An 18,737-nucleotide genomic window follows, 5' to 3' on the forward strand; every position below is an offset into this window, starting at 1 on the left:
CGGGAGCCGGGGGGCGGCCGGTGCGCGGGGCTATCCCGGGGAGCGGGAGGCCGGCCGTCAGCGTTACCGGGGCTTTGGGGGAAGAGCTGGCAGCTGGCGTCGGCCATCTCGAGAGCGAAGGGAAAAAGTGTGAGGGCAGCGGCCTGGGGAGCGGGCAGGCAGTGCGGGTTCTGAATTCCAGCAGCTCATGAGTGCTTGGGAATTAAAGTGAATGGTAAGAAATCCATTGCCCTTCGGGTCTTCCCCTTGCCTTTGTGTGTCATTTTGGATCGGTCAAGGATGGGAAGAAGAGAATTAAGAACCTACTGTTCGAGAAACCGTGTAAGCCCAATTACCATGGGTTTGAGGCGGCGGGGCAGGGACTGGTGGCCGACAGCTGAGCAGTTCCAGAGCCGCCTGGTAGAAAAGGGGCGGCCTGCGGTGCATGGGATGAATGCGTGCTTACGCAATAGAGCAGCCAGTCTGTAATGCTTAAACCACGGAGTGAGGGTTGGGAACATACACTTCATCTGCCAGAGCGAGGCTGTTCCAAATGGCTTGCTCTGACACACGCTCGGCGCTGAATGGGACAAAAAGGAGTGCAGGGATGGAGTCCGTCAGCGTAGCTTTTTGAAAAAGGCGTTAACTACATCGAGTGTATGAAATTTGTTATTATTGTCTTTCAGCACCTGCGCTGTGGTCGAGGGTTTCATTTTTGGTGACCTTTCAGGGCTAGAATAGAGATGCTTTAGTGGTGACCATATTTGCATTAAAATAAAATCCATAACACCACCACTTACGGTCTCTGATGTGAACGCAAAATCACTTGTCAGTTTTCTAGGGGCTAGGGTAAATTTAACAGGCTTGGGTATTCTATCTAACCTAACAGACCCTAAGTCTAGATCTGTTTTCTTTTATTGTTTTATCTTATAGGACACAGATAACTTTGGGATGAAAAGGACATAACACTTCTGCCATATGTAGTTCACAAAAATAATGGACACTTTTAAAGTAAAGGCTTGGACCTTTTCCTTCTGAAATAAGTGTCAAAACTTCATGGATTATAGTGCAAGAGTTACACTTCATTCTTTAAATTTCCAAGCTGCACTGTGGCAGTGGATACCACGAAGACAGCAAGGCTGTCAGCCTACTTAGCAAAACATTTTCTAGTCCCCGTTTTGAATCAGAAAAAAAAACAGTAACAAACCCTGAGAATGTGAATTAACTAATACCCAAAGTTTAGAAGTTTGTTTAAAGTATGAAATTAGGAAGTTTTGCTTGAAGAAATCCTCACCAAATGTTTGCCAGTCCTTCACCTGACTGATTATTCTCAGTCACTTGTTTCCTCTGAATTATTTCCTCTGAATATCTGCTTTGTCCTCTGAAAAATTTCCTCCAAAGATCTGCTTTGTCCTCGTGTAAGACTGGTTGAATTAAGTGCAATAACCCTGCAAACATGTAATGTAATTTGGAATAGTATGGAACAGAATTGCTCTGGATTCTTCCTTAATCTGTTTCTTCCAGGTTTAGAATTTGTGCTTTTTATTGATGCCATGCTCAGCATAGCTTGATGTGGCTGGGGAGTTTCTCTGCTGGGGCAGACAGGTAAAGGTATTTACTGGTCAGATGTGGTAAAAACAGCTTTAACTTTGGGAAATAAGAAAATCTACAGCTAACCATGGCTTTGCATTCTAGGAAGCATCTCAGACCACGATAAAAGTGTTTTCTGTGTTTTTCCTTGAAAGAGCAAGTTTTAGTTCCTGAACTGGGCAACAGTAGAACAGTCTATACCATTTGCTGAAACCGGCTAGATACTACTCTGATGTAGAGCAGATGGTTTCCTCCCAAGTGTCTTGGGTCTGCTGCGGTGTGTGGAGGTTTGTTGCCATTAGGCTGCCAGAGGGGCATTTGAAAGGTCTGTTTAACTCATGTTTTAAAAACAGGGCAGTGTGAGTGGTAGTGTAGTAGGCGGGATGCAGAAATATCCTCACTGAAGGTAATTGTAGAGAATCACTGGCATGGAGAAATGCTGTTGGAAAGGGAGGGAGTGCTCTCAGTATTTTTCTAAGCAGGAGTGAGTCCTCTTTCTGAGTCATGTTTGAGTGGTGTTTGGAAAATAAGCGACTCCATCTGGCTCAGTAAAATTTCCCCAACCTTGTCTTTGTCCTGGTGATAGAATATTAGTAAAATGATCACTAAAGGCTGAACTTGAGAGGCTAAAATATTGTCCAAATGAAGCCTTGGTTTTTACAGATTCATTCCAGCTATGTGGCTCGTGCATGTAGAAGATTATAAAACAGAACTAAAAAGCCAGGAAATAATGCTTCTTAGAAAATCAGTGTCTGTGGCAAGTATTTTAAGGTGATTCAAAATACATTGCAAAAAAGAATACAGCTGCCTGTAAGGCCTATAAACAGATGCAGTATTTCTCTTCATCGTTCTCTGAGTCAGGGATGGCTGTTTTCTCATTACTGTTCTGAAGTTTTTTCAAGCCGTCCTTAGCCTAGACCTGCCAGGCAGTGTGAGCTTCCTGCCGGGAGCTGCTGGCTGCTTTTGAACGTCTATTCACCTCCGAGCTGCTCTCTGCCTTGCTGGATCGGATTGGCTTGTCTTTCATAACTGCCAAGGTCTTTCGTAACCTCTGATCTTTCATAACCCCAGACGCTCGCCAGTTCCTCTCACATGCCTTTCGTAACCTACACACACACCACGTGTTTAATCTCGTCTGCTTGGAATAGGCTCGTCCTGGATGAGCCTGAAATACTAGTGTTTCTCGGGTGCTTCATCTGTCTGAGTACTCCTGAGCCCTGACCAGATTCATGTAGAGGTCAGACTTCCTCCACTGGGACAGAACCCTCAGCAGAGGGGAAAACCCGCTCCCTCTGACCTCAGAGCAGAAAAACGGATTGTAATTGTGGATTTCCTTCTCTCCCAGGGTGGGAAGCCCTTACTGACTTAGGTGTGGCTCAGCTGGAGGTGGCAGCCCCCTTCCTGTCCCAAACCGCTGCACGGCGTTCCTCGGCACGGCTGCTCTGCATGCCACCTGGGCATCCCTGTGGCGGGGTGCTTGCTCCGCGACGCAGAAAGCAGGGCCACTCAGAGGGGGAGCTGCTGCTGCTGGAATCGGTGTGGTTGCGCCTCAGCGGACAGCTGGCCCTTCTCGGGGACAGTAACTGCACGCCGCAGTGGCGCAGCAAGGTCGGCTGTAGTTTTGGTGGAGGGAGGGTGACCTCTCTGTAGCTCGCTGGCCATCAGCGTGGGATCCGCAGATGTCTTCTGGTGGGGATCCTGGCCACTTCACGGGTTGGATGGATGATCTCTTAATAGGGAATTAAATGGGAGAGCAAGTGGCTAACAGCTTTAATAAAAACAGAAGGTGAAAAGAAGAAAAAGGAAGTAATCTTTTGGCATTACTAGCCTGAGTGCGACAGAGCACATCCTCAGCATGACAGCCAGAGGCTTGCTGCGCTGTTATTAAAGCACTTCAGTGGGAATCCATGCAGATGGTCTTTTTACCCAGCATAGGATTATATTGGATTAGTCATATAAAATTGTTGTTTACTGTCTCTAGCCCTTTTCCCTGGAGCTTTCATCAGTATCTCACAAGGAATGAAGTTTGAGTCTGCCTTTAAGGGGTAACCTAGATGACAAGCTTTTTGTTTCTGCAAACTGCTACAATATTGTAGTAGTTAACTGCAGTTGTAATGTTGCAGTGAGAGATTTTATAGCTGGTAAAAGAGGATGTTTGGCCCATTTTTTTATTTTGCCTTTTGGGTGTACAAGAAGGGAAGGTAAACCATAAAGAGATGCTCTCTCTTCTTGCTGGGCTGCCGAGAAGAGCTGTGCTGATCCCACTCCTGCTTCATCAGAGACAAACTGGAATTACTAACGCTGGCACTGTTTTTCATCATGCTCGCTAATGACTCATTAGTGACATAACGCTTGATTGATGCACTGTTCTATTCTATGTGGTGTAGTAGATGTTTCTTGTGTTTACTTTCTGTCACGCAGATTCATATTCTGACCACCATTCTTCTCTATGTTTGGGAGGCGCAGGGATCGCTGCTTGGACACCCTCTGCATTTTCCCTCCTGCCACGAACTAACCGGAAGATAGTCTCAAACATGCAGTGCAGGAGTCTCCCTTCAGATCTACCCTGGGGGCTGGTTAATGTGGAAATTGAGATTTTTGGCTTCAAGATCTGACAGACAGCTCTACTGGCAACCTCCAGTGTTTTCTGGAGTTTTCAGAATGGCTCTGTAATCCCGGGAAATTTTCCCTTCCAGGAGGTATGGCTGCGAGAGATTTCCTGGGGTGCAGGTGCCCTTCATTCTCCACTCAGAGATGTTTTTCATCTCTGGAGGGAGTTCTGTGGGCAAGGTAATGTGGTCCCAGGCTATTACTCTTTTTCCTAGGCCATGTCTGTGGGTGTAGAATAACACATGATAAAGGTCTTTTTCGCTGGCCGTGGAGGGAGGAGCGGCAGACTGTCCCTGCCACATGCATGCCAATATTGTTTTTTGCAACATTGTCAACTGAAAACTAAAAATAATACCCCACCCCCCCAAAACCAAACTGGCATTACAACCTGATGTTTCTGTCCCTGAAGGTGATTCAGAACTTCTTGTCAGTGTGCAGTGGCAGGGATCCCTGTAGCCTAACTTGGTGTAATGAGTATTACCTCTGTTCGGTTTTGTCAGCTTTAAGATTAGATTGATTTCGTCTTCTATATTATGAGAAAAAGTTTCTTGTTTCTAATTCTGCCGTTGTCTTAAATACAATCAGGTCTTGGTGCTTTTCCTCTTGATATGCAGGAAATGTTCATGTTTTGAACTGGATTCTGAATTTTTGTATTTAGCTGTCCTCTGTGGTTGTGCCAAGGCTTGGGAAAGCGAGACTGCTTCTCCCTGTTTCAGTGGAGGCTCCTGAACACAAATGGGATTATTACTTCCTGACTGAAGCTCAAAACAAAATGGAGAAAGGGCCTTTTTCCCATGTTGGTCATTTTGTTCAAGATTGTTCCATGATTTTTCAGCTGGCGTTTGTGAGATTGGCAGCACTGATTGTGCCAAAGAACGTAACGGGCAGAAAGACCGCGTGAGCGTTGCTGCCTTCGACCCTGAAAGGGACTCAGGAGTCATTGCTGACACAGCTGGTGGGTGGAACAAAAGAGATTAATTTGGGGCAGGAGAAGTTTTTATGTGTTTTTACAAAAGATTTTCACAGGAGAATTTTAGGTCTCTGAGGATCGAAAGGACACAGACTGCCCTTTAGTCTGTGTGGAAAAAAGGCTACGCTTGGAGTTGTTACAGGGTTGCACCCAATAATTCTGTGCTCATATATTTTCTGACAAATTAAATCAATGATTTTGGTGCACATGTAGCTGAAAAAAAGTGCTATGGGTCACATTCCTGCTGTTTGGCAGTAAGTAGCAGGCTCAGCACCGCTGGAATCGATGGCGTTTTCATTCGTGTGTGCCAACATGAAACGTGTTTCTGTTCATACCAGGCTGAGTTAGAAACAGAAAGGCAAGGAAAAAAGAATGTGTTCAACAAACCAGCTGTTGTTTGTAATAGTGTAGGGAAATGTTTCTACCATAATTGTTAACAGGAAAGTAAATACTTTAGTGGCATTTCATACACTTACTGCCACAGAGACGTTTTATAAATCATGTATTGTTAGTATCTCTGGAAAATGAACATGTTTCCTAATCAAGTGCACAGAAGTCCTTTGTCATTTGTATAGACTGCAGTTCGTGAATACGTGCAGGCTAATGTTATCTTTTGAGTTTTGGATGCTTCGAAATCTGATGCTCAGTGCTACCCAGCCTCGAGCCATTTTTACAGATCTGTTGAGTATCTTTAATTTGGAAGAACAGAAGCTCGTTTTGAAGTGAAGCCACTCAAAATCAGTGACCACTTTTGAAAATGTTTGGTCGTAATGTGCATGATAAAACCTACAAGAGCTTCAGCTGTAGCTTGTTCCAAGAGTTTGAAGATGCAAGCAGGGCTTTTTTTGTGTTACTTGGATCAGCACTTGTTTGATAAAATCTGACTCTTACACAAACTTCTCGCAGGTCTGGCTGCATAGCTGAGAAACCTGGCTGTTGTCTGCTTTCTCACTCTATCTTCAAGTCCTGTGCTAGCCATGGAAAAGCAGGACAGAGGGAGGCTGTGCGTCTCAGTTTGTAGGTCAGAAATCGGGAATTCTTGTTTCCCTTTCAGCTCTGCTGGCTCATTTCCCAACTTCTCTGTGTGTCATTTTCGAGCCTGTAGAATAGAGAAGATGTTCTACTGGTAACCATTTTTGAGTTCTGAAAATATTTGGATCTTAAAAATGGTGCATAGCTGCTGCATCCTTGTCAGCCCCTGCGTAAGCAGGAGAGCAGCAGTGTGCCCAGAACTAGTTGTTGTGTTTGTAGAAGACCTGGGGAAAGAGGGTCTGCAGGTTTCACACCTGAGAAGGACCCAAGACGTGTCGTGGGCTGGCTTTCTCTGCTACTGCTGACCTCTTCAGGTTGTTCTCTGAGTGCTGCCCAGTGCTGCCCCTTCCATGCCTGCTCGAGTTTCTGCAGAAGCCCTGAATTAATCCATCTGTGCTTCCTCCTCTTTTTGTTTTGCTGCTCCACCCATAGGATTTAAAAAACCCCAAACCAGACACAAACAGCTGGGTGCCGTAGGAACGCAAGTCCTAGCAAGCCTTGCACGTTCTGTATGAAACACTGTTCCTTGATGTTCCAGTGGCCTTGCCTTGTACGGTATTAAGCCATTATGACTTCTCCTGACATTCCCAGTATTGAGGAAGACATGGTTCTCCTACTCATGCTGTCTGCAGTGGGGTGGTATGTAGGGTATGCTGGACTCTGCTCTGCTGATCTTTCTCCACGACGCTGTCTTACACTACAGCTTCCCTTTGTCACTGGAAAAATGATTTCTGAAGTAGGCATTTTACAAAGTTTTGCAAAATATCGGAATTACTATTATACCAGAACATGTCCTAAATTAGTAACATAGAATTGTTGAAATGTTGGCCTAAAGGGGGATTTAAAATGGTCTTTTTGTCTACTTGCTGTATGCCAGCGTACTGTGCATGTTAGATACACCTGTATCCAAAGTCATGCCTGATCATTCTCTGATCAGTTTGTTAACACCTCTAGTGAGGGAGAACTATGTGCAGGTTTCTTATTTGGTATTAAGAAGATTTTCCCTGTCATCCAACTGAAATAATCTTTGTTAGAAAGTAACTTTATTTCTGCTCATCCTCCTCTAGAGGACATGGGAAAGTTACTACCGTAACTTTGCAAAGATAAAGACCAAGTCAGTTAAATGGTTCTTGGCAGTCTCAGTTTTCTAGACTAAACACAGTTTAGTCCCTTCCTGATATGCTGTATTTTCTTCCTCATGTAATTTTTATTTCTGTTTTCTGGACTCCTCAGGACTTCACCTGAGATCTTGTTTGTGCTGGATAAAGCAGAATAGAACTGAGTGATTACATCTCAGGATATTACTACTCCATCTGGAAATGGAATTTCCCTTTTTCTGCAGCACTGTTGTGTTCCTGGCTGCTATTACACCTCCCAGTTTTATTTTGGGTTGGTTTTTTTTTTTTTTTTGGCTCCTACTGTAGCCAGTTTCACCCATCTGTATTTGTATCAAGAACTTCCTGGGTTTTGTACTGTGAACTGTCAGTTGCTGATTTAGTCCATGTCAGTGGGTGATTAAAGTAGCAGTTTTGTTGCCAGGCTGTTCAGGGACCAGGTGACTTGTCATGGGCCCCAGGTGTGGCTGCTTCTGCAGTTAGGGAACCAGTACAGAAATCATCAGACAGGGGATTTCTGGCAGCAGTTAGCAGCCTGGGCACGTCGTTCCCTCCCCTGCACTCTCACAGCTTGGATCCTGCGGGTGCTCAGCTCAGCCCAGCGGCTTTTGCCTTGCACTGTGCGCCCTGGGCGCAGTGGAAGGGCTTGGCCCGGGAGGATTGGGGATGATGGCCGTGGAGGAGAGGTGCTGGGGCTGTGCCCTGGAGCTGGAGGTGGGTGCCACCTCCCTTCCTCCGGTTACAGTTACAGCTCCTGCCTGCAGAGCAGTGACCCGAGTGTCTCGTACCAGGGGCTGGGGGAGTGACAGACCCCCGGCAGGCAGTGGGGAGCTGCTGTCATCTCCCTGGGAACGGTTCCTTGCAAAAACTGCCGGGCTCTGCAATCAGGTGGGCTAAGCTGGAGAGGCAGGTGACATCTGGCAACATTTTAGACCGAAAAAAACCAGCCAAAAAGCAACATGCGATGTGGGTGGTGGCAAAAAGACAGGAGATGCAGACTGAGGTTTGAGACTTAGAGAACGGGAGAGAAACAGGAAAGGTTTTGAACTGCCGAGAACAGAGGCTGCTGAGAGCAGCAGGCCATAATCACTGCTTTGGGTCAGTCTTGCTGCAATGGGTGATCTTGTGGCTGGTGAGTGCCTTCTTTTGGTGGCCCGTCATGAGGTTGGAATGCTTTTGTCTTGCCTGGATGCCCTCCGGCCTGGTCTGCCAGAAATTTGTGCGAAGTAAAGAAACCAAAGACCCAGCAAATAGCAGAAATACCAAGTACCATCAACACTAAGGCTACAACAAACCCGCGGTGATGTTGTGTCCTGCCTCGGCGGGTGTTCCTCGAACAGCCTGTACCGTGGCTTCTGTCGTGGGGGGAGCGGGAGAGGCAGAACACGCTTTTGCAGAGCTACGTGACGCGGGGTGTGTCGATGTACGAGTGTGTCCGAGCAGAGCTGCCGTGGGCAGTACGCTCCGTCCTGTGCGCTCGGGATCTTTAGTCACAGAAAGTAAAACTGCGAATGAAACTAAAGCCACTTCAAAACCGACAAGCTGCGGCCGGGCCTTCTCACGCTGGCTGCGGAGGCGGAGGCTCACAGCCACAGTCAGGCTGATCCCGGAGCCCCCGCCAGCGGCATCAGGAGTCCCGCCTCGCTCCCTCCCTCCCTCCCTCCCACAGTCAGGCTGATCCTGCCTCGCCCCCGGCCGTGCCGCTCCCGAGCGGAGGGAGGAGACCCGCCCGGCGCGGGGCCGCCGCCTCCGCGCTCCCGCAGGCCCCGGCGGGACGGCCGGCACACCGCTTGCTGCCGGTTGCCCGGCAACGGGGGCGGGTGGGTAGCCAGGGCCCTTCGCCGGCGCTGTCGTTCGCATATGACGCCCGCTGTTCGGAGCCTAATCGGGTGGGCCGTGCTGGCCGAGGCGCCTGCCTGAGAGCTGCGAGGCGAGCGGTGGTGACAGGCAGCGGACAGGGCAGCTGGCGGGGGCCTTCCGCGGCGCCGTGCCTCTGCGGCCTGCGCGAGCAGGGCGCCCGCCGCCATGGCCCTGCCCTCCGTCCACAAGTGCCTCCAAGTGAGTAGGTACCCCTGGCCGGGCCGGCCCGCAGGGTCGCCGCCCGGGGCACGCCCCGGCTCTCGGAAGCCGCGCGGAAGGCCCCTCCGCCCAGGCCCGGCCCGGCCCGGCGAGAGCGGCCAGGGTCGCTCGGGCAGGGCGGCTCTCGGCTCGGCTGGGTTTGCCTTCGCTTTTCGGGGCAGAGCTCACGCTTACAGCAGCTGCGGTTGCTGATCTTCCCTCTCCTGACTGGTTATCGGTCGATAGCGTCGGTTTTACCGGATGCCCCGTAGGTCAGGGCGCGCTAGTTAGTCACATTTGGTGCATTTTGGGCGATAAGGCGTGATTTCGTGCCGCTGGGCAGGGTTCAGCCAGGATGCGCGCAAGAAGTTCCGCTGGTGCGGCTGTAGTTTAGTCTTTCAGCTTCAGTGAGGTTAATGCAAAAATCACCCCGAGCTGAGCTGCAGAGCTGATGTTTAGAAGTATCACTGAAAGCTCATATGTTTTGTCCTTCTGGGATTTATTTTTTTAAAAATACAAAACCAGTTTGCGTTATCGTTCAGTAATGAATTATGAAATTAGAAGCTTTTAATCTACATGATAAGGAAGCTGTGTTTTAGTCAATTCTTCATAAAGTTTGAAGCCAATTGTTTTTCCTACCATTTTCCTTTATATATTTGTATAGTTTAAGATAAACATAAAACTTTTGCGAGGGAATTTTACTCTGAAATGTTATCAGCTTAATTAATGTCATCTGAAAGTGTTGCTTGATTTTTCTTTTTTAATTCTCTTCCTTTTCAGCTCAATGGTGAAAATGAACAGTTAGTCAAGAAGTTGAAAAAACTACACATAAAAAATAAGGATCTAGAAAAGAATCTGGGTCAGATCCAAGAAAAACTGTACCTGCAGCAGTTAATGCATGACTATGTCACAAGCAGAGAGTAAGAATTGACAAACATTTCTTTTTGCTTCAAAAGAAGTACAATGTTTCAGGACTTTTACTTTGATATTCTTCAGATGAATTAGGCCTTTTCTGGTGGGCATGTTTTGAGAGGCCGCCTGTGAACAAGCTGGTGGGTACAGAGAATGCTGGAGGCACGTGAGGGAATGGAGGGTGGCTGGGGCAGCTTGTGCAGAATTCATTGCTGTAGTGAGAGGGACAGTTGTAATAGCAATACGTCATACCCCTGCCTACCCAACGTGCCATCTCTTCTAACTGCAATGAGTTTTAGACTGTTTTTCTACCAGGCAGTGGTGGGATAGCTAAATTGCATCAGTGGTGTTTAAGAGATTTGGAAACTGGGACCTTAACACCTGAAAAACGATAGTGCCAGTTTTGGAGAGTGTCCTGCCAGGGTTTAAGTACCTGTTAGCAAAAATTTTCAAGTTGAAATTCTGGTGTGTTTATGATCGTGTATGGAAACCTCTACTGTAAAATCAAACCGAAAAGTGATGTAGCCTTTTTCGGTTGCTTTGTTTGATGCAATTAAAATTATAAAATCTAATTTTATTAAGCTGTTGTGTTTTTTTTTTGATTAAGTGTTCAAGTTCAAACAGAAACCCATTTGTGGCATAAGGGTGGATACAGCAAGGATCTTATTCTAGAAGGTGACAGTGTCAGGTGAGTTCTTGGAAACTGCTTCTTCACAGAATTAAATATTCTTCCCTGTAGGGCAGAATATGTTGTTCATGGTGAAGTCAGTTGAATTTTTGTTGACTGTGGTGGAAGCGGCTTTCGGCCTTTGAAACAACAAAAAAGAAGAAATACTAAATCTTAGGTTAAACTTGAAAGTAGCACTAAACAAAGAACAAAATTGATTTCTTTCTCAGATCTTTCATTGAGAAAGATTGAATGAGCCAAGGAAGCTCCTTCATGCGTCCATGCACACATGCAATCTTTTTTGTAGATGTTTAACCTAAATTACTTAATTTTCTATTTTGTGGGAGCTTAGCTCCTTTTATTATAGCTCAGTTTTGTGTGTATATAAAATGTATAGACTGGTACTGTTTTCAAGATAAGCCAAACACGTGATTCTACTGTTCAGTCTAATTGATTTTAGAAGTGAGCCACCTCTTACTGTAGTTTGCCAATTGACACTAGAAAGAAACCCTTCTAACTGCTTTTTTTGATGCAAAAGATACATTTTTGCTTTAAGAAAATATATATCGAAACACTTTAACAACTAGGCTTGCTACAAAAAATGTTGGCCCATCCCTCTGTGACTTGATTTTAAAATAAACAGGCTGCTCCATTCTTTCAGAGGCTCCGTTTTGTCCGCTTATGGAAATGGGCTGCGGATCTTACAAAGATGGGGCAGTCTCTCCTGCTTTTGATTCAAGCACCCTGTTTTTAGTCTTTCCTTTAGGTAGCTGTAGAAGGACCCATTTTTTGGTTTTCTCCCCCACCCCTTCTATTTTTGTTTTGAAATACCTTTGCTGCAGCACACCAGACCCTCTTTGCCAACTCCATAGGAAGGCTGGGTGTCTGGCTCGGGGCTGGGATTGAGCACCTGCTGAGATACTTGTGTGGAAGAACTCCGAGTTGTGCTTTGAATCTAGTGCTGGACCTGCTTTGTATGAGGTTGCACATACATGTTTTTCTAGCACCTGTATGTTATTTTACAGAGCTGTTCTGTACTATAGTATTGCTTATTGCTTATGCTGCTTGTGGTGCGCAGTCATGGCTTGGTAGGAAGGGCAGCTCTTACTCGAATTCATGATCAAATAGGGAAAATGTCCGTGTTCCTCAGTTACATTGCGGGCCGGATGTTCGTGGACTGAATGCTGTGAAATATGGCAGGAAATTAGTGAGGCAGAACTTGATGCAAGGTAATATCAAAGGGAAAGATAATATCCCAAATCTGTTTATTTTACTCATTTTCTTATAGATTTCATTCACCCATGTCCTCACACTCACATACTCAGAAGTGATGAGGCGTTTCATGCGACACAGAGAACTGGGGCTGCTGCCTTATGACTCCTCATCGCGGGTGCTTGACTGGTGGCAAGAAACTAATTTCTGGACAAACTTTTTTTATGTCCTTTAGGAGTGGTCTGTTGCTGTTTGTGTTGCCAGTGGGGAAGGGAATGGTGTAGGGGACACGCTGCAAGGCCGCTGCCACCCTGCTGTTGTTAGGGTGTAGGCCTTCCCTCAGTGAGGCGTTTGTACTGAGGTTTAATCAGAGCGTGGCCATGTGGACTGGGCACAAACAACAGGGTCCCCAGTCTGGCTGAGTGAAAGTGAGGCTTTGCCATCGATACAGACCATTCCTTTAACTCTGCTGTGTTGGTTTTTCTGGTGCTTTCTCTTTCTGTGTTGCCAGTCACGCTTATTCACCCCCATCTTGAACATTTCTGTTACAAGTCTCTGCAGTCCCAGTGACTTCTATGGAGCGGCTGTAATACTTTTATCATAAAGGTCATGTTTTGTTTGCTTTCCTATTTTATTGCAATTTATGCATTTCTTCTGTTTTAGACTACTTCAGATGTATAATGAGCTACAGAAACGTTACGTTAAAGAAATCAAAACAAATCAGGAGCAAAGTGAAGCAATTAAAAATCTCACCGTAAGTAGAATTTGTAGGAGATGGTATCAAATAGCCAAACATAAGCTTTTAGGGAGACTGGAAAGTAATTCTTACCTTTGTAAAATGAGACCATGTTTTTTCTTTGTACTTACTTTTGTTTCCCATGCCGTTGAGATAATGGAGAGTAGTCTGTAGTTCCCTTTGAAAGTGAGCTCTGTCACTGCTATGTCTGTAACTGGACGTGTCTCCCCTTTCCTTGCCTTTTTCTTGTCCTGGTTTCAGCTGGGATAGAGTTAATTTTCTTCCCAGTAGCTGGTGCAGTGCTGTGTTCTGGATTTAGTGTGAGCGTAGCACTGATAACACACTGATGTTTTAGTTGCTGTTAAGCAGGGCTTATCCTAAGTCAAGGACTTTTCAGTTTCCCCTGCTCTGCCAGCGAGGGGGTGCACAAGAGGCTGGGGGGGAGCACGGCCAGGACAGCTGACCCAAACCAGCCAGAGGGATATTCCACACCATAGAACGTCACGCCCGGGCTAAAACTGGGGGTCGTTGGCTGGGGAGGCAGATCGCTGCTGGGGCATCGGTCAGCGGGTGGTGAGCAATTGCATTGTGCATCACTTGTCTTTTCTTGCCATTTCCTTCTCTCTCTTTTTGTTATCTTCCTCTTCATTACAATTATTAGAATTATTATTGTATGTTTTATTATATTATATATATATATTATTATGTTCACTATTATACAGTATTTATTTTAGTTATTAAATTGTTCTTATGTCAGGCCACATTGGGACGGGGGGAGGAGTGAGCAAGTGGCTGCGTGGTGTTTATTTGCTGGCTAGGGTTAAACCACGACGTTTCCTTCCCCACTTATGTACCTCTTCTTCCAATGTGCATCTTCTGACTTCTGCACCAGCCCTGGTGTCTTCTGTATGTGTCGTGAGCTGAGTTATTTCGGAAATTCAGCAGTAAGCTAGCCAAACGAAGGCAAATTGTCTTCTGCCAGGTAGCAAGATCTGTTGGCTTGATGTGCGCAGAGACTGGCATCCTGACTGGAGTAAAGGTGGGGCTGTGTGGCCAGGAGTGGTTCAGGAAGGTTCAAGTGGGTATTGCCTCTTTGTCTGGGCGTTACAGCTGGCTGGTCTAATTATTTCCTCCTAGGAGTCTGGAACATGTGCTTTATTTGTGGGTAAGCTAATATCCATGTTGATTTGGGTTATATGTCCTTTTTTGTTAGAAGCTGGCAATTGCTGCCCTAAAAGTTTGCTTTGTCTTGCGGCAGGGTTTAGTGTCTCTGTGTGTGTACATTCATACCGCCTTGTGAGCATGTGCCCAGTAACGAGACTTTCTGAAACCCTTCTGATGTGTGCAGAGCTTCACTTGCTGTGTTCTTGTCTCCTTTCAGACCCTTTGGATGAATGTAGTGTTAAGTCACCAGCTGAAAGCGCTAGGTTTGCATTTGGGATGTGTTTCCAGTTATATTTAATTGAACTGTGTTCTATGCATTTTGAAAAAGTTTTAGTTTCTTGACAGATTAAAATCAATGAGCTAGAGCATAATCTTCGAGAGCAGAGGCAAAGAATTGAGCAACTGGAATGTAAAAAGGTTTCTTGGAAAACTAGCACTGTTGCTGGAAAAAGAAGTCGAACCCCAGATGGAGAAGTAACATCTTGCAGGGACATTTCTAAACAGAAGGAATCCTGTTGCAGTAAATATTTAGGTAATGGCGTGGTTAATTCTGGTGGTATTCCTTCCAGTATGCCCACTGCAGGGGATGCATGGTATTTCTGATCCAGAGGCACACTCCAGGTTATTTCTTCTACTTCAACCAGCAGTATCTAAAGTGTTTTTTGTTTTTGAAAACCTGTTACATAAAATGGCATCTCGTAGTCAGTGTCCTTACCTATGGATCCAGCCCTGCCTTTGTTTGTGATCAAAATAAGTGTGTGCTGCTTTTCCCTTTTTCTGACATCGGTGTGACCATGGGTGGGAGTGCATGGCTGTGTTTAGTGCTCCTTATTATTTATTCTAGTAAGCTGTGTCTATGCAGATCTCTTGGTGATAATGTTTGCTGCTCCATTCTTTGGTTTTCAGACACTGATACACAGAAGGGCCTGGTTTTAGCCGTAAAATGTGGGACAAACCCAGACAATACTGGTTTGAGCATGTTCTTCCTCACATGAGTAAATCCGCAAGTTAAGGTGCAATCCTGCTCTGCTTCAAAGCGTAAAGAAGAGCTTGAAGCGATCACAGGATGTAGGCATAGTTTTCAGGAAATGGGCTGTCAGCAAGGGCTGGTGTGACCCTCTCCTAAGTCGGGAAAAGGTCATCAAGGCCTGGATGTTGTTTTGTGGGTTTTAAAGACAAATCATCCCACATTCTAAGAATCTGGCAGGTTCAGATTATCCAGTTGACAGATCCTCTTGTCTTTCATTGTACCTGGGAGGCGCTGGGCTGATTCTTGAGAATAAATCCCTTTATGAAAAAGGTACTTTAAAAAGCTGAACTGTAATTTTCTAATATCACAAAATGTAGGCAGCTCTTTAGCTGTAATGTGATTCATGTGAGGGGGAGGTTGACTGTAATGGTTGAAGTCTATTTTTTTTTTTTTCAATATAGAGCTATTGTTGAAGGAGATTAAAAAGCTGAAGAAAGAAAATGAAAAGTTGTCTGCAGAAAGGAGAGCACTAAAAAATGAATTAGCCGGATTAGACGAGGTAATTTATTTTAGGACAAGTTTAAGAATAGGTGATTTTTGAAAATCTAACTTTTCTTCCTGAACTGAAACTTATCTTTAGGCTGAACATACACTGTTATCAATCAAAATACATAAAAAAAATGAATTTATAGCATTCTGTGAAAGAAATGGAAATGAATGACTCCTTGAAACATTGATGTCCAACAGTACCGCGTGGCTGAAGAAGAGGAATAATGTGATTTTAACTTTTTTTGTTGTTGTTTTAAACAGCTGTGAATTTTTAAAAATTTTGTTAATGTTTGGGGCAATTTGGTTTCCTTCATGAGAGATTACTTGACTCAGGTTGTTATGTCATTAAAATTGTAACCGCTGGTAACAGTCTTAATTCCTTCCAATAGCCATTTGCAGAGATAATAGAAGTATTTTTTGAATGTTCACTTGTATTGCTTCATGATGTCAGTGAGAGGGAAGCTTTTTTCTCTTGAGCTTAGACATACCAAACGTATGCCTCTGACAGAACGGTGAGCTTAGGGTGGGCAGAGGGGAGGGCTTTGAAGTTTTCATGATAGATTGATAGGTGTTAGAAAGTGTGAAAATTTGGTAATTCTTGAAATTATCTGAGAAGGTGAAGTGATCTGGTCAGGCTATAGCGGACTTGGTTTAATGTGCTGACCTAAGGTTTTCTTTTCAGCAACAAACTTGTTTAATTATTTTTTTTTTGCTTATTCTGAGAGTCTTGTGTTGGATTTTTTATTTATTTATTTATTTATTTATTTATTTTTATATTATATATTTTTTTGGTGAGAATCTGTTTTCTTACCTTGCGGTCCTTTCCCACAAGCTAAATGATACTGTACTGGCTTTCGTGACGGGGTAACAGTAAAACATGGTGATAGTTCATTAGATGTGAAACTTGTAGAGCATTGAGCCAAGGTGAGTTGCAGATTCCCCGGGTTTGGGAGATAGGGACAACTTGGGACTGAAAGTTTCATCTTTCAGAAGAGAACTATATAAATCTGAGGTTATTATGGCTTTTTGTCAGTGACCCTTTTTCAGGTAGTTCTAAGTCCCTGTACGCTGTTTGAGATGTGTAAATGCAGCTGTTTGTTTGGAAAAACAAAGTCAAAGAGTCAGCAGGAGAACAGGTCAGCTCTAGGCAGACATAAGTGGATCCAGGGTTACTCGGGTGGACAGGGCTTTCCAAGGTGGTGACACTAGCTCCTGGGTGATGATGCTCTGCGTGCCGTCCTTGCGTGTCTCAGCAACTGACTTCACTTGCAAAGGGTCCGAATTGTTGAACAGACTTGAGTTGCAGGAGCTGGACAAAACAGTTCCATCGAAGCCACGGACCATCGATACTCTTAATAAATGAAGTTTATGAAGCTGAATTTATGTCCTAGCTGGATTAGGTACACCTAGAACTGCTTGCTGGGTTGTGCATTCTGGGATAGTATAATCACAAAAAGGTCAATATGAGAAGGTGAAACCACATAGGCTGACATTAAATCAGTTGGTTTCTATGGCTTTCTTATCGGACTGTCTGTGTGTGTTCTGTGTAGCCTTACATCCTGCTCCTTTTTATTCCCTCCTCTGTTGTACATTGCTTTTATCTGAGCCAGTTGAACCTGTTGGATAGTCCTGTAGGCTCTGTTAAGTTTAATGCATCATAAAGCTTATCCTTTTGAATATAAAAATCAAGCTTTTTAACATAAGTAAATAGATCCTATTCTGAAATGGGACATTCGTTAACAAAATGTAGTTGATACTAGCAATTTACGAAGCGGTTAAGGTCTAAAAATATTTTATATCTTTCTGGGTCTAAATATGATATCCATTTTTCCATCTTAAACTCTTCAGGATTGTTGTCTTCAAATGCTAACATCCTCCTCCTCAGTTTGCCCTCCTTATCTCTGTCCTTGCTTGTTGTCCCTTTTTCGTGGTTTTGCAACTTCCAGATCTTCAGAGTTAAATGGTGTGGTGGTCTCTGCTGCTGCCTGGCTTCAGCACGTGTAGCTCTGGTTTTGCCCAGACGAGTTTGACATTATTCCCTCGTTATTTTGGACAGCCATTTTGTAGCGCTCTGATAGATCAACTTTTTTTCCCCTTCTCTTAATTAATCTTTCCTGTAATTAGTCTGTATTTCAGGCTCTAACATAACTTGAATTGTTTGCATTGTGCGTTCAGGGCAAAGTTTTACATTATTGCATGAGGTTATAGTTGATGGGTGTATCTCGCTGTAGCTGTGTTTGCATAACTCATTCATGTATTAAGGCCTGAAAAAAACACACATAGGAAGTGTCTTTGGGGACAACAGAAATGCTGACTAGCTCTTACTGAGAATGTCTTTGAAAGGAACTTTAAGGTGAATATTTTTGGGTTTTCCTAGGATTTTTTTGAAGAGGTAGAAGATCTAAAGCATGCCGTACAGGAGTCTGTGAAGCTGAATAATCAATATGAGAAGTGCTTGAAACAAATAACTGTGATGTATGGACTTCCCTTCACAGCACACTCGTAACTACTGGTTAATTTAATGGCAAGTAGCTTTTCCACGTGTTTTTTATACTTACTGCAACATTTAAACCTACCATGGCTTATGTACTACTACATTTTGATAATATTATGGATTCAATAATCTGACAGGCTGCTCTGAAATGTTTTTGTATTTTGTGCCTTTGATTTTTGTTTGTATGTTTTTTTTAAATAAACTGTGGTCTGTCTAACTTCAACTAAGTTTCAAAATCTCTCTCACACTTGTGGAATACATTCGTTGCAGGAGTGGTTGTGGATGTTCATGGGAATATGATAAAATCTTTGTATTTTAGTTTGAAGAATTTCCCAATTTATCCTTTTCTGTGAACTATATAGAATCAAAGTAGATGTGTAGATTTGGGAGTCTTTATGATTTTCAGCCCTAAGGATGCCAATGCAGACCGAAATTAATTCTATCGTTAAATTACTGCAAAGGGATTTCTTAAAAGAAAAATGCTAAATCCCTGCTTGGACTTTTTCGTTAATCACAATAATAAATTAAAATTTGTGGATGAGGGAAGGAGTGAGGGTTTAGAATTGGAAAGAGTGTTCGGAAAGATGGGTCAGAGTTGTCCTGCAGTATCAAAAGAAGAATTCATCAGAAGCAGTTACTTGGAGTGAGGTGTTTGAAGAGCTCTGGTGTTTGACGTGCT

At 44.3% G+C, this 18,737-nt stretch overlaps 1 protein-coding gene across 1 annotated transcript; it reads left to right on the forward strand.

Moving 5' to 3' along the window:
* The first annotated feature begins 9,316 nt into the window (after nt 1-9,316).
* Nucleotides 9,317-18,255, forward strand: LOC147414538 (uncharacterized). Its single transcript, XM_086472563.1, has 7 exons — nt 9,317-9,354; nt 10,135-10,274; nt 10,874-10,954; nt 12,809-12,899; nt 14,391-14,577; nt 15,477-15,574; nt 17,942-18,255. Exons 1-7 carry the CDS (start codon nt 9,322-9,324, stop codon nt 18,068-18,070), a joined length of 759 nt encoding a protein of 252 aa, XP_086328689.1. The 5' UTR covers nt 9,317-9,321; the 3' UTR covers nt 18,071-18,255.
* The last annotated feature ends 482 nt before the right edge of the window (nt 18,256-18,737 follow it).

This window comes from Leptosomus discolor, chromosome 13 (genome assembly GCF_034619465.1).
Source record: "Leptosomus discolor isolate bLepDis1 chromosome 13, bLepDis1.hap2, whole genome shotgun sequence".
NCBI lineage: Eukaryota > Metazoa > Chordata > Aves > Leptosomiformes > Leptosomidae > Leptosomus > Leptosomus discolor.

Excerpts from the sequence above, each read along its gene's own strand:
- LOC147414538 (XM_086472563.1), top strand. The coding sequence starts at position 9,322 with ATGGCCCTGCCCTCCGTCCACAAGTGCCTCCAA. Across the intron at positions 10,275-10,873 it reads GACTATGTCACAAGCAGAGA|TGTTCAAGTTCAAACAGAAA; the intron begins GTAAGAATTGAC and ends TTTTTGATTAAG. Across the intron at positions 10,955-12,808 it reads CTAGAAGGTGACAGTGTCAG|ACTACTTCAGATGTATAATG; the intron begins GTGAGTTCTTGG and ends CTTCTGTTTTAG.